This window comes from Aegilops tauschii, chromosome 5 (genome assembly GCF_002575655.3).
Source record: "Aegilops tauschii subsp. strangulata cultivar AL8/78 chromosome 5, Aet v6.0, whole genome shotgun sequence".
NCBI lineage: Eukaryota > Viridiplantae > Streptophyta > Magnoliopsida > Poales > Poaceae > Aegilops > Aegilops tauschii.
In genome coordinates, this window is record NC_053039.3 from 565,589,283 (window position 1) to 565,605,270 (window position 15,988).

General features: G+C 43.9%; 1 protein-coding gene across 1 annotated transcript; it reads right to left on the bottom strand.

Moving 5' to 3' along the window:
- Positions 1-7,231: 7,231 nt before the first annotated feature.
- On the bottom strand, positions 7,232-15,769 carry LOC109736138 (probable acyl-activating enzyme 16, chloroplastic). Its single transcript, XM_020295355.4, has 18 exons — positions 15,354-15,769; positions 14,387-14,578; positions 13,937-14,051; positions 13,466-13,553; positions 12,569-12,789; positions 11,926-12,044; positions 11,430-11,579; positions 11,004-11,071; positions 10,606-10,711; positions 10,266-10,424; positions 10,088-10,141; positions 9,941-10,021; positions 9,221-9,358; positions 8,843-9,002; positions 8,443-8,522; positions 8,008-8,150; positions 7,721-7,778; positions 7,232-7,625 (listed from the first exon to the last, which is right to left on the bottom strand). Exons 1-18 carry the CDS (start codon positions 15,546-15,548, stop codon positions 7,533-7,535), a joined length of 2,220 nt encoding a protein of 739 aa, XP_020150944.1. The 5' UTR covers positions 15,549-15,769; the 3' UTR covers positions 7,232-7,532.
- Between the last annotated feature and the right edge of the window lie 219 nt (positions 15,770-15,988).

The window sequence follows — 15,988 nt, forward strand, 5'->3', positions numbered from 1 at the left end:
GTGTATGAACTTGACCAAATCATGTTATTCTATGAATCCTTTTTATGTTGTGTATCCCATGAAGAGGAAGGGGCACCAAAGAACAATAAGCATGGAAGGCATCACAAAAACTCAAACCAAAGCCTCCTCTAGTGTTAGACGAGGAACAAGGGCTTTAGCCTTCCATCATGTCCCCATGCCCACTGCTCTTAGGTCATCTTTTCTTCCCCTTCATGTCTCGCAATGGACATGTCATACCATATCAATATATCCACATATACGTCCAATTTTTCTGCTAAAAGATTCAGCAAACAAAAAGGAAGAGGAAGAAGGAGCGCTTAAGAATGATAGGAATGAGAGGCATTGGGAAAATACCAAACGGGATTTCCACCTCGGCACAAGAGGTGAAGAACCGATAACTTAGGCTTTCCTCTATGTTCTCATCCCCATTTCTCTTAGGCCCTCTCTTTCTTCCTCTTCCTAGCTCGCTTTTGAGATTTCACATCGAATATGTGCAAACGAATAGTTAGTTTTTTCACATATTGAAAACATAATCTAAAAAAACTACTACAACTACCGCACCGCCTACAGGCCGAAGAGATTGCCGAAGGCGCTATAGTCGCCGTCCTCCTCCTCCTTCTTCACGCTGCCGCCGGTGCCTCGTCGTCGTTGTCCTCGAGGACGATGACGCCGCCCACGTCGCCGCCGAGTACTCGAGCGGCGGCTCGTTGCCGCCCTCTAGGTGCTCGGGGACAAAGTGGAGCGTGCGCCCGGGGACTCCCCACCACAGACGGCGGTCGTCGGTGTTGTGGCGCCCCCTCTCCGGCGCGTTGTTGGTGGAGGCGAGCTGCTCCTCGTGGGGGCATTGGAAGTACGCCGCCCAGTGCGAGTGGTTGCTGGCGGCGTACTCTGGGCGGCCTCGCACCTCCTCCGGCAGGGATGCCCGAACGCGCTGGATCTCGCCGTGGAAGCGGTCGGCGTCGGGCTGCGGGGGAACGGGGACGCCTCCAGTGCTGAGCCTCCACTGCCCCGGCACGCGCATGTCCGGCAGCGCCGAGTAGTTCGCCTCATGGAGGAGGTGGGCCTCCCACTCATGCAGGTGGCAGCGGTCGAAGCCATTGGCCGCCGCTCCATCGCCGGGGAACCGCTCTCCCATCGGCGGGCGTACACGTGATGGCTGTAGATAGGGAAAGAGGGAGACGAGATGGGGGCGTCGGCGGCGAGAGAGGGGCTGTGGTGAGTGCGTCCACCGGCGAGGGAGGGGGCGACTTTTATAGTGGCCGGGGGCGGTGCTACCTCTTGAGCACTGCGTTGGTTTTCCCCTGAAGAGGAAAGGGTGATGCAGCAAAGTAGCGTAAGTATTTCCCTCAGTTTTTGAGAACCAAGGTATCAATCCAGTAGGAGGCTACGCGCGAGTTCCTCGCACCTACACAAAACAAATAAATCCTCGCAACCAACGCGATAAGGGGTTGTCAATCCCTACATGGTCACTTACGAGAGTGAGATCTGATAGATATGATAGGATAATATTTTTGGTATTTTTATGATAAAGATGCAAAGTAAAATAAAAGCAAAGTAAAAGGCAACGAAAATAACTAAGTGTTGGAAGATTAATATGATGAAGATAGACCCGGGGGCCATAGGTTTCACTAGTGGCTTCTTTCAAGAGCATAAGTATTTTACGGTGGGTGAACGAATTACTGTTGAACAATTGACAGAATTGAGCATAGTTATGAGAATATCTAGGTATGATCATGTATATAGGCATCACGTCCAAGACAAGTAGACCGACTCCTGCCTGCATCTACTACTATTACTCCACACACCGACCGCTATCCAGCATGCATCTACAGTATTAAGTTCATAAGAACAGAGTAACGCTTTAAGCAAGATGACATGATGTAGAGGGATAAATTCATGCAATATGATAAAAAACCCATCTTGTTATCCTCGATGGCAACAATACAATACGTGCCTTGCTGCCCCTGCTGTCACTGGGAAAGGACACCGCAAGATTGAACCCAAAGCTAAGCACTTCTCCCATTGCAAGAAAAACCAATCTAGTAGGCCAAACCAAACTGATAATTCGAAGAGACTTGCAAAGATAACCAATCATACATAAAAGAATTCAGAGAAGATTCAAATATTGTTCATAGATAAACTTGATCATAAACCCACAATTCATCGGTCTCAACAAACACACTGCAAAAGAAGATTACATTAAATAGATCTCCACGAGAGAGGGGGAGAACATTGTATTGAGATCCAAAAAGAGAGAAGAAGCCATCTAGCTAATAACTATGGACCCGAAGGTACGAGGTAAACTACTCACACACCATCGGAGAGGCTATGGTGTTGATGTAGAAGTCCTCCGTGATCGATGCCCCCTCCGGCGGAGCTCCGGAACAGGCCCCAAGATGGGATCTCGTGGGTACAGAAGGTTGCGGCGGTGGAATTAGGTTTTTGGCTCCGTATCTGATCGTTTGGGGGGTACGTAGGTATATATAGGAGGAAGGAGTACGTCGGTGGAGCAACAGGGGGCCCACGAGGGTGGAGGGCGCGCCTGGGGGGGTAGGCGCGCCCCCTACCTCGTGGCCTCCTCCTTTATTTCTTGACGTAGGGTCCAAGTCCTCTGGATCATGTTCGTTCCGAAAATCACGTTCCCGAAGGTTTCATTCCGTTTGGACTCCGTTTGATATTCTTTTTCTGCGAAACTCTGAAATAGGCAAAAAACAGCAATTCTGGGCTGGGCCTCCGATTAATAGGTTAGTCCCAAAAATAATATAAAAGTGAATAATAAAGCCCAATAATGTCCAAAACAGAATATAATATAGCATGGAGCAATCAAAAATTATAGATACGTTGGAGACGTATCAGGCGGCAAACGTGTGTACGCAGGGCGGGAGAGGGGTGCGTCGCCGCACTGCGCGCGCCTGTGAGGAATCAATGGAAGGCTGACTGGCGGCAGCCTTGGCATTGATTCCCCACCGGAAAACGAGGTGATGAGGAAGACGAGATGAGGCTGGTCACTGACTCGGCGGCCCCACCGGGCTTTCGCGCCAAAAACACTTCCCCCGGCGCCCCCTGCGCGCGGGGTTCGGCCTGAGTCCGCGAGCTCCAAATTCGGGCCTAACCGGCGAAAATTAGGCTTCTCGCTTAGCGCCGGCATAAAAAAGGGCGTTGGGGGCGAGTGAAGATGCTCTTAGCACATGGAGTTAGAGAGGCAACACACCAAGTGTTGACCAATGGCCAGCAACGGCCCGTGTTCCACCGGCAGCAACAGCGAGCACAAACCTTTCCTCAACAACAACAGCAACCCGACAACGGCAGCCACAATTGGATAACCAAGAGGGGGTCCCCTGTTTACCGCGTAGGTGGACAATTGTCGACCAAACACACACTACCTGCTTTGGTCCGCCCAGGTAGTGCAAGATTCACCGGTATTTTCATTTCTCTTTCATTTTTTTCTCTCTTTTCGTTTTTTCTTTTCTTTTTCATCTTTCTGTTCTTTTCTTTTTTAATGTTTGTTTTGCCTTTTCATTTTTATATTCCTTTTCATTTCACGAACATATTTTAAAATTCAAAACAAATTTCTAAAAATCATGAACATTTTTAATTCATCAAATTCAAAAGAAGATCATAAGATTCAAAAAATGTTCAACATGTTCAAAATTTGTTAGTTGAATTCAATATTTCCGGAAATTCAAAATAAATGCATCGTATATTAAAAATATATTCATAAATTTCAAATATTTTTCATCAAATTCAAAAAAGTTTATTGTTCAAAATGTGTTCATCAAATACCGAATGTGAAAATTCAAAATAAATGTTCATTTCCAAAATTTCACAAATATGTTTTGAATTACCAAACATTTGATGAACATTTTTTTTAATTCACAAATAATTTTTAGAATTTGGACCGTTTTGATTTCAATTTTTTTTTACATTTAGTAGAATTGTTGATTTTTTTTAAATCCTTGAACACTTTTTAGATTCATGGAGATTTCTAATATTTTGTGAAGATTTCTTGAAATCCTTGGAAAGAAGAAAAAATATAAAAATGAAAGAGAAAAACAGAAAAAGGGGCGCCCCGCCCAGCACATGGCCCGGCCTAAAATGGCATGGAGGGGGTGTTCGTTTCATCGCTTCCCATCGCACAGTGCGCTAAATAGGATGTCCCAACCGAGTGGTAGGGCTTGGTGGGGAGGAATATAGAAGAAAAAACAGAATTTGGGCGCAACGCAAAGACGCTTTAGTATAGCGGGGCAGCGAGTGCCTTGGGCCCGTATAGGATTTCTTTCCTCTTATTTTCAGCAGGAGTTAAATAAAATGTTCCCCGCAAAAAAACTAAAAAAAATAAATGTTACCAAAAGCACCACCATGAGCAACTCGTTTTTGCCTATCCTTCTAACCGGCTTGTAGGTTTCGTTCCGTTGTTGTTCCCCTCCGCTCACTTGGTTGACCGGTCAACCATTGATTGGTTGGCCATTGACTTTAAAAAAAATGGGTTTAAAAATACTTGTGGGTTTAAAAATGTTTCTGCATTTGAAATAAGTTCAAGTGTTTGAATAGAAGTTTATAAAATTTGAAAAATAAATGTTTGTGATTTTCAAAGAAGTTCATGAATTTGAATAAAACATTTGCAAATTAGAGACAGTTCATGAGTTTGAATTTTTTTTCTTTGTGGATTTGAGTAAAAGGAATATATATACAAAGTAGAAGAAATAGAAAAACTGAAAAATTGGGACAAAACCCAGCCCGAAAAAATGGAGAAGAAAAAGGAAAAGGAAAAAAAAAACCTTACCAAAAGTTTCCTAAGACCGTTGCAATCTTCAACCCTGTAGGTTGTGGTGCTGCAACCGATGGTGGGTTGAGCTGCATCCGACGGCGCCACCTGGTGCTGGGACCAACGACTACGCGGTGTTGGGACAGCGGCCACAAGATTGGAGACAATGGCGACAAGTGCTACAATTAGCTCCCACCGGTGCTGGAGATGACGGCGACAAGTGTTGGAGGCGGCCGGTGTTCAGAGCGTTTGTAACCATGGTGACAAGTGCTGGAGATCCGACTAGGGTCTTTTTTGCTGGAAGCAACCCCAAATTTTGCTACAATCGCCTTTTTTTTTCTGGAACCAGCCTTTTTTTCTACCATGTTCATGTTTTTGCTAGAACCAACCCAATTTTTGCTACCATGTTTTTGTTTTGGTACAAGTAGTGCACCAATTTTTGCTACCACCATGTTTGCTTTTTGCAGGAACCAACCAAATTTTTTGCTACCATGTCTTTTGTTTGGTGGAACCATTGTACCATTTTTTGCTACCATCATTTTGAGTTTTGCTACTATCAACGTCGTCAGCTATTACATCCTTTTTCATGGCACGCCAAGACCCACGACTATGTGTTTTTGCTGCAACCATTATCAATTTTGCTACTACAGTGTTCACATTTTTATACATCTAATGTTTGTTTTTTGCTACTACCCATGAATGCACAGTCAATGGTTTTTTTGTTGCGTTTGACGGTGGCGAGTGGCTGTGGTGAGATTGCGTCAGGGGCAAGACAACACAGCGAGAGCAGGAATTGGTGCTGAGGGACAAGAGAGAGAGAGAGAGAGAGGGGGGGGGGGGGGGGGGGGGGGGAGGCCACCATCTTTTTCTGAGAGGAGGGCATGTGAGGGGAATGAAACCAATCAAACAGTTTAGATGTTGAGGGATCAAAGGGCTGCCCGGCGACCTGCCAAAATTTGGACCGGTCGACCGGCGCCTATCTCCCGCCTTTCCTCTAAGAGAAAACAACACCAGGGTCGCTTCTTGTTGCATTAGCGAGTTTATTATGCTTTGGTTTTCTGTCGGGTAGTTTTCTTTTGCCTTTCTTGGGGTCATGTGGCTGGTTGTATTCTTTTCTCCTCTGTTTTGTGGCCGTGTATTGCATTGTATTTCTTTTTCCCATATTTTTAACATTATACTCTACATGCAATTCTCCAGCACGACATCGGTTACATCCAGTAAAAAAAACTAGGTGCGTGTCCAAGTCCGGGACGAGCAGTGAGCACCACGAACTGCTCCAAGCCGAATCGGACTGATGCGTCTCGCTCCGCTCCCTTTATATAGGACCGCATCGTACGTTCTCGGCACATAGTCCTCCCGATATCACAGCGACGGTAGCTTAGAGTTGAGCCACCTGACACGATCGAGATGGCCGGAACTGGAGGAGGCATAGCGATCGCCGGCGCCAACATGTGGGCCGTGCTGCGCAACAACGACCCCGGCCACAGCGCCGACGACGCCGTCCTCCACGGCCGGAAGCTCGTCAAGAAAGCCGCGGCCAAGGCGGAGGAGGTGGCGCCGCCGCCGCGGGCTGCCAAGCCCGCGACGAAACGTGGCACCAAGAAGGGCACGAAGAAGGCCACGAAGAGAGGCGCGGCCGGGGGCGGCCAGCAGGCGGCGCCGGCGGGCGCCATGGACGACATGATGGAGCGTTTTACACGGATCGCTATGGCCGCCATCTATGGAAAGCAGATGCCGCTGGAGGCGCCACCGGCTATTCCGGCGGTACCCGGACTCCTCCCGGAACACCAGCCCGGCGGCGGCGAGGTGAAGGAGACGCCGGCCGCGGCCGCGCCGAACAAGGAGGAGGAAGAAGAAGTGGTCGGTATAGAATGGGAGTACGAAGAGATGGGTAAAGTGGAAGAGGAAGGAGAGTTCGTTGCCGTGGTCGCCAAAGGTGGGACGGTGGCCCGGCGGGCACGCAAGGCGGCAACGGCGGAAGGCGTCGCGAGCCGCGGCGCTAACATGTGGGCTGTCCTTGGCGACGACGACCCTGGACACGGTGCCGCCCACAGCCGGAAGCACAAGAAAGCTGCCGCCGAGGTAGAGGAGAAGAAGATAGCGCTGGCCGATAACGTCGACGGGAGCGTATGTTCAGGGTCAGGTGATGGTGGTGCCAAGCCGGCGAAACGTGGCAAGAAGACCAACAAGAAGAAGAAATGTGTCATCATCAAGGCCGAGGACAGCAAGCAGGCGACCACCGTGGACGACGGAGAGGTCAAGGCCGAGGACAAGAAGCAGGCAGTGGCAGTCACCGTGGACGATGGTGATGGTGGCTGCGGGGCTGTGGCCAGGGCGGTCGTCGCGGCGGCGGTCATCGCTCTGTGGTGCCGGCTCGTGTGCCCCGTCTGAGGCGTGATCCGACCATGCCAAGCACAAACCAGCCAGCATTAATTTTACTTAAATACAGTAGCAATGTAGCTATGATTGATGTAATTAGAAGATTGATTTTTCTTTTCCTGTGGCAAGCCATAGATTTGGGTTTTGAGTGATACTACCAGACTCTGTTAAAAAAATACATGTTTTTTTCTTCACATTATCGAAAAAAATACATGTTTTTTCAACGTACTATGGCCTCTGCAATTGCCTTGCTTTCGATTCTTTTATTTCACACCTATTTTCACTTTTCAGTACAGATTTGCATCAAACAGAGCACAGCCCGGAGTGATCGCCTTGTTTGCGCTGCCCTGCGTCCACACCTCACCTTTTCTTTTTTTGAGCAAACAGCTCACTTGTACAAGGCTTCAATCTCACTCTGATACTTGGCCGCCACTTTGTCCCTTCTTATTTTCATGGTTGGTGTCATCAAACCATTATCAATCTGAAGAACAAGATCACGCAAAGCTTGTAAGAAACATGCTACTTAATATGAGCCCGCAAAAACTTCTAGTGCGCTGTTCTAGTACAAAATCTTACCGTAAATGGTTCGTCGACAACAAGAATAGGGCCAATCTGGAATGAGCAACCAGCCATCCTGACATGAATTAACAAACTAATTCAAGTCTTGCGATATTTGACCGACGAGACTCAGTTCACAATGTCAAAATTTATAAAATCCTAAAATACAGTGAACGATTTAATTCTACCACGGTTTTGGAACATCTCCAGATTAGCTAAAAGGTCTCCATTATGATAACAAATGAATTATCAAGGGAAAATAGGATTATCTGAACAAATCAAATAGCAAAGCGCTCAACTCTTACCAAGTTTTCAGCTCAGCATGTAGCAAGCTCATGACCGTATCTTTGGCTAGTCCGTTGTTCCCATCAAGGCTCGACTTTCTTTTTGCTGCTGCTACGACTTCATCATTATTGGGAACAATAATAGCACCAAGGCGCCGCCGATCCTATGTAAAGAATAAATAACAAAGTTCATGACTTCACCAGTGGTACTGATGATCTATTTCATCACTGCAATATCTAAATCTAATCATATTATGATAAGTCTTTTCATGAACAAAAACACACCACATGGTTTCAAATAACGGTCTGGCGGTTCCAAAAAACATTTTCCATATCATTTGATAAATTCTATTTTCCCACAGGCTACGTCAAGGAGCATCAATTGGCCATAGTAATGATCATAATATAACACATATGATTTATCTAGCAATTGTGTGGTTATGCTTCTTGCCCTACCTGGCCAATAACCATTATCTGATCAATCAAGCTACTCCTGCTTGCTGCTTCCTCAAGCTCAGCAGGTTCAACATTTTCACCTGGAAATTGGAACATTCAATTGCAATCCGATCTAGTAAACATTCAAGTGCAGTCAAATTTAACTAGAGTTATGTGATCTCCAAGTACATATAATTGATTTCCAGAGTCCAACATGACACCCCGGTATACAAAGTGGAATGTCATAAATCAATGCACAGAGATAACAGTAATAAATCATACATAATTCTCAAAGTGACGTTCTAAGAAGACTCCAGCTACATACGAATTAATTGATTTCCAGAGTGCAGCATCACACTCCAGTATACAGAGAAGCGGAATGTACAGAGAAAACAGTAACTAGATCTTACATAATACATACCTGTAGTGAGAACTATTGTATCCTTTGCACGCCCTTCAAGAACAAGCATCCCTCCACACTTTCGACTAGGACCTGTGGCATGGTGAGGTGCAATCCAACCTATATCTCCAGTGTTGAACCAACCTTCTAGATCCAAAGCTTTATTTGTAGCAGATGGATTCTGTGACAAGCGAAGTTTTAGGAGATAAATAAGAACCTTCTAAGGAAGAAAAAGACTTAAATACATAAGTTCAGAGCATGGTATCTTAACATGGATTGTGAGATTTAGCTAAGTGTCGGACATCAAGGTAAATATATTTATCTCCAAGTAATATGTTTACAAAAGGGCGGTTTCTTTTATATTTGACAGTTCATTCGTATAAAGTGAATAGATAGAACCTTATAATATCCCTTCATTACTGGCAGTCCTTTAATCTTCACAATCCCCTTTGAACCATCTGGGAGCACCTCACCGGTCTCTATGTCCACAATCTTGATTTCTGTATGCTTTATTGGGTGGCCAACTGTGCCAAGAACCTTGTTACATCAACTGCTTATGTTAGTATAAGAGCACAAATGGGAGGCAAAACACACACGGATGTCTACTGAGAAATGTGGAGATTATTTTGATGATACTACCCAAATGGTTACAAGTTGGCAATGAGTCCAAATTACACACAAAAATGTCCAGGAAGCCAAGAAGCAAAAGATTAGCACAAAATATAGGCGCCAGAACTGTCGTCTTCTGTTGTCCTCAGAAACTACATATCCAGCATGAAGATATGCTCCTTCATAAAAAGACAAATTGCGAGAATATTTTATGCATTTCACTGGCAAGATCTGAGTTTATATCTTTTTTGGGAGCAAGAATGTGTTATCTGAAGAATACCAATAACATTGTTCCCCTTTTTTTGCCCTTCTTTCTTTTAGGAGTTGGTACCAAATTACGCAAGATTTAACTCACTATATGATCTTGTTATCTGTTGCTTTGCCCAATGAGTAAAATAATTTATAGCATTTCTTATTAAATATAAAACCAACAGTTTACTATGCAACATACAAAAAGATCAGACAATAAATGCATATAATATTAGAAACAAGTCCTGTGGAACCTCTTACATTACAGAATGGCCGTCTAGCAGCTACAACAGGGGAAGTCTCTGTTAGACCATAGCCATTTTGCACTTTGATACCAATAGCCTGGAAGAGAACAATATCGATGAAAGGATGTTAATATAAGAAGTTTATTTATTGCCAATCCTCTACCTCAAAAAACTTGTCAACATGCATCGGAAGACTTCCGCCACCACTAATACCAGCCTGCAAATTATCACAGAAATCATAAAATTAGTAAGTATGCAAAAATTTAGGGAGCTCACACTCAAAACTGCACAAAGATTATCGAGGTAGCACAGAAATAGGCACGCAGGCAAAATAAATGTACCTTTGAAATTCCGATGGAAGAATGGATTTTCTTGTAGACTAACATCTTTGCCAGATTATGCAAAGGCCACAAAAGAGCAGCGACGATTCTTGCCCGTAGATAATTGAACATGTAGAAAATGAATGATGGCTTGACAGGACTGTTTGATAAGACTGTTCCCTTTCCAGAATAACAGAAAAAGAAGACAGAAAGAGGAAAATTGACTCAGCTACACGCAGAATCCAATGGGACATTAATTTATAGAGAACCTCCAGTCACCAAAGAATGAGAGGAAGAAAAGTTAACAACTGTACTTGCAGCTAAGAGAATGAGGTGACTCATGCTAACTCGGGATTCATACCTCATATATCTTCTTCGCCTCCATAAATAGCAAACTTATCTTGATAAGTGCAAGGGCAACAGTTTTTCGAGCAGGAGGACTAGCAGATATCTGTCTCTGAATCGAACTGTAAAAAGTGAGGAAATATTACATAATGGATCAAAGATTTTTACATACTGTTGCTAATCACTACCGATCGACAAGAAATATTGATTTCATGGATAAAAGAATATGATAACCCAAACAAGCCAAAAAAGGAAATAGTTAAAGATAGATGTTGATAGCAAACAGAAGGCGAATATGTTGAGCCGCATTGACGGCACTAGAGAACTGAAGAAATTCTACTGTCCAATACCACTGCCTGTAGAACATGTCACAGTTTGCATACACAATTTAACATCATAGTCATAGAAACTAACCTGTACAGAGTTTCATAGACCAGTGGTACAGAGATAATATAATGAGGTTGGTGGTGCTGCAAATCTGCCTATAAAAGAACATAAAGATGTTAACATGAATAAGCAATTTCAGCATCTTGTACAACAGTCAGACAATAAAAATAGAACAAGAAGAGTACTGCACGCCACACAGAAACCCTGTTGAGTGCATCGTGATACTGAGTTCGCATGAAAATTAGCAGGTCTAGAGTTCTGCAGACTGCACATGTTAATGCAATGTCCATCACTAAGTTTGCAGCTTTCGGTAGGCTGCTAAATCAATGAAAGCATAACCCATGAGCACATGAATACTACTACGTCGCAATAACTTCTTAATGATATCACTAGGCCTCTTGCCAAAACTGACTAAAATGAAGCATTTTATGATGGAAAGCACCAAAATCATACCTTCAGGTGCTTCACAGTAGTGTAAACTTGTTGAATTCCATGAGTGAAGATGAAGTACTCAGTAGAACGCTCGTATGCATGCCAGGGTGGAAGCATGCTTAGGAACCTATCACCAGGTACTGCTGGAACAATATCCCATAAGTTATTTATCTGCAGAACATAAATAGCGTAAAGATTAATGTGGATACAAGAGGAATACATTAAAAAAAAACTACACAATTCAGTTCAAAAAAATCAAGGCGCTTCAGACTTGGGATACTTCTAGAAAATCCAGGAAAACGTGATCAGCACAAGTGCCCATGTTCATACAATAGGATATTACATCAAAGAAAACAAAGTAGAGGTTATTGGTTTATTGCACACAGCATAGTACTCCCTCCGTAAAGAAATATAAGAGCGTTTAGATCACTATTCTAGTGTTCTAAATGCTCTTATAAATCTTTACAGAGGGAGTATTACTTAAAATTCATTGACAAAATTTCATCATTGCTGAAACCTGATGCAAGAGATTTCGGTGTGTAAGCATCACGCCTTTTGGTGTGCCACCTGTTCCGCTAGTATATATTAGGGTCGCAACGTCTTCTGGACCAATAGCTTCGAAGACGCCTTGCTGACCTGAAAGAAGAAAAAGTTGTAATAAACTAGGACATGGTTGGAAGAAGAGGAACCATATTATTAGATGCAAGTTGACTGCTTGAAAGTACAGAAATAAAAAATCGTTAAGAGTTTCCTAGTGACGCCATATTCTGTAAAGAAACAAAAATTAAGTGCTCCTCTTTGAAACAACAGATGCCAAAGCTATTAAGAAAGAAACCAATTGGTGTTGGCTGCAAGGAACTTGAGTGGCAAGCTCTGGATATAACTAAATGACTGAGCCAACCATTAAATAACAAGCTTGCGAAACTAACAATATTAGGTACATCTATCAATTGTATACTGGTATTGGGATGCTTAGCTTATTGGATGGTAAGACATCTTACATTCTTACATGAAGCAAATGATTAGCGACTTATGTGACATTTGATGTCAGAAATGCAGAAGAAAATGAAGTAACAAAAATTGGAAGAAACGTACTCCATATATCTTCAGCTAAACATTTCTTGTGATTCATAGCACATTATGATATCATGCAAAGATACCTTGCTCGAATAGCTCGCTTGAGTAGCATAATGCATTGCGATTTTCTCGTCCAAGTTCAGTGATATCATTGTAGTCATAAACTGGTATGTCCATCACAGCTTTACTATTTAGGGATGATTTATCACCCCAAAGTAGCACAATGAATCTTGCATTAATCCTTGAAATGAAAGATTCTGCAAGCCGGTTAAAGAATTGAGGACTGTCCACAACAAGTGCAATACTGTGATGGGGAAAAAACAATAAAGTCATATTATAACATGAAAGTAAAAAGTATAAAAATTACACTTAATAAGCATAAAGATACTCATCATAATACCATTTACTAACAATCCATATTGCTAGAGTTAATGTACTATATATGGCATGCTATGTTTGAGGCAAAACTTTCCAGATGCAAAACAATAACCAAGCAAGCATACTTTGAGAGATTAAGTTCATGGCAAGCATTGTGCATGATAATAATAGCATATTATGGACATTTTGGTCTAGTAAAGATGTCAAAATTAGCATGCAGATGTTGTTACTTTTTTCACGAGCTAAGAGAGGTCTGATCTGAAAGGTGATCCATCCAATTTTTTCTTTAACTATAAATGGCAACATCATGCCAAACTTGCACCTCAAATTCCATATCCCCTTGACAGTCCGCACCTCTTCAGTTATAATCTCAACATTCCATCAAACAAAATCAGTGGAAGCATTTAAATAGGCATATCAAAATGGTTCGTTGGCTTATAAAAGCCAGGTCCTAAATCCTGACAGGCCCGTGGCTCAACAGTTCAAAGGGTAGAAAGAGACAAGTGGATACAATTTCATTTATGTTGTGTGTGACTTAGATTTATACCGGCTCCTAGACTGCATAATCGTCAATCATTAAAAGCAAAAGACTTGACACTTACCTTTCTGAGTGACTGTATATTTGGAACAGTTCTTCATCGGAAGATTTTGTTCCTCTAACAACATTGATAGCACCAGTAGCCATGATTCCTGGATTGCATGTGTCAGTGGCATGATTACTGATGAACATATATGGTCATCCATTTGAAGACAGTTACATGAACTCCCCTAGATAGCTAACACAACAAATGGTAAGCACATCATTCAACAAGCTGACATTTATTCAGTTAATAAAAAAAAAACTGACATTTGTAGTTCAGTATCTTTTTTTAAGAGCCTAACGCAAGGCAAAGCCGTTATTATTTGGTTGCTTCCATCATTTTCTCTATGCTAGGAAAGTAAAAGTGGCACTCGTGTAGAAACTGCAAGCTTAGATATGGCAACTCTGGCATTCTGGTGATTTGATCTCTTCACTTCTTCAGCATACTACATGTTAAACATCTTGAAACAAAAACAAAAAAAAGGCAAATTACCTTGATCTGCAACTAGCCATCGACATGAGTTGTCAGCAAAAAGGGCTAGCTTTTCATCTGGAGCAACACCAATAGCCCTCAGACCATGAGAGAAATCCAATATTTGTTGTTCAAGCTGAATAAAAAACGTACATCAAATAAATAAAAAACAAGGATTGCCAACTGCACAACGGATTGGAACAGCATATATAGTTTCTAGCTCAAATCAATCATAAAGGCTTCAATTTATTTATATGAAACATATTGAAGTGCATATGTAAGTTGCAGTCCACTGCACAAGCTTTTAAGTAGTACTCCCTCCATAGTGAGCAAAAACGTCTTAGATTTGTTTACAGAGGGGGTATTTGGTAACACAAGAAACAGCATAAGTAAGCCCAACTATGTCTATTCCAAGAGAAAATGTCTTAGATAATCAATCAGGCATCAACAGAAACTTATTTCAACAAGTACCTGCTTATAAGTCAATTTGGACGGAGGATCATGGTAAGGATCCACCAGAGCTACAAGGTCAGCATACTTTTCTGCTGCTGTCCTCCAAATATCTGGAACGGCCTTCCATTCATGCACAGCCAATTCACTTCCACCAGGCAATAGAGCACTATCAAGCAACGGCGAGCACTTTCTGCGAGCTGGGACTTGTACCTGCAATGTCGATTCGTGGAAGTTTCAGGCAAAAAATTCACATGTGGAGCCCAAACTCTGTACGCCTGATGCAATACATGCCTACTTTGTAAAACTATTAGTCGCCTGCACTCACAACACTGAAAGACTCATCACGCAGACAGTTAAAACCTGAGCATGTCCAGCCATGGAATTCATTCGCAATTCGATGCACGCAATAAAAGGCATTCTCCGGCAGAGCTACGGAGAACCAGTGTTATTTTCGACTACCGCAGCTCAGATACGCCCCGTTAATGGCCATGGATTATGACTTCTTTGACTCTGTTGCGGCGCTCTGTCGCAGCACCGATTTGACGGCGACTGACACCAGGTAAAAGCTACCCTTTTGCACCCCTTTGTTTCCACGTGGAGTCCAAACTCTGTACTCCTGATGCAAATCATGCTTATCTTGTTGCTTCACCACAGTGCAAGACTCACGATGACTGGCACCCCGTGAAAGCTACCCTTTTGCACCCCCCTAGTTTTTCAGGCTGAATTAATTATACTTGTCTCTTTTTTCAGAGAAATTCTATCCCTTTTTCTGAGAAAAAATGTATTCCTCTTTTGGCAGAGGCAAATCGGCCCCAAAAGCTAAACGAGGTTGTTATTATTGCTTTCTCTGAAAAATAAGGGAGATGCCTGTCCTGACAATTCCGAGGCCGCTTGAAATCTATCTGCTTGCTCTAGAAATCCTAACGAGAAAACTGTCCCTCTCGGTAGAAATTTAGGAGCTGGAGCGATGGACAGGGGGACTAACCGCGGAGGTTTGCGGAGGGGGTGTGGCGCCCGCGCACCGGGGCACACAGACGCGGCCAGCGCCGCCACGCCGCCTCGCCGAGGAGGCGCCCATGCTGGGACGGCGCCGGAGCGGCAGCGCAGCCGGGCGGGGCGGGAGGAGGAGGAGGCGCGGCGGGCGGAGCGCCGCCATTTGGCCGGAGGAGACGAGGAGCATCGCGCGCGCGCCGACGGACGGGCGGCCTCTCCGGATTGGACTGGAACAATGGAGTGTCAGTGTCTCACCCACGGGAGGGAGTGGGGCACGTGCGGGCGGCCTCGTAGTCGTAGTAGATAGAGAGGAGAGATGGCGACAGCGGCGGAGGAGGCGAGGTTTGGTTGCGGCGTGGGGCGGTGGGGACGGACGGAACGAGGCGGCAGCGCCGGCAGCGTCACTCGACCCTCGGATCCCCTTCCTATATGTTTGATTGATTGGTATCTCTTGAATTCGGGTGACGCGTCCTGCTTAATTCTCGACATTAATTGATGGAACAGAAGAATTAAAGTGGACGAATCACATGTTCATTGTTAGGTCAAATTTACCGTCTTTCCTTCCTTCCTCTTTGGACAAGAAACCATGTCTTGGATTCTGTTATGGAAGCTAGAACTAATTTTGAT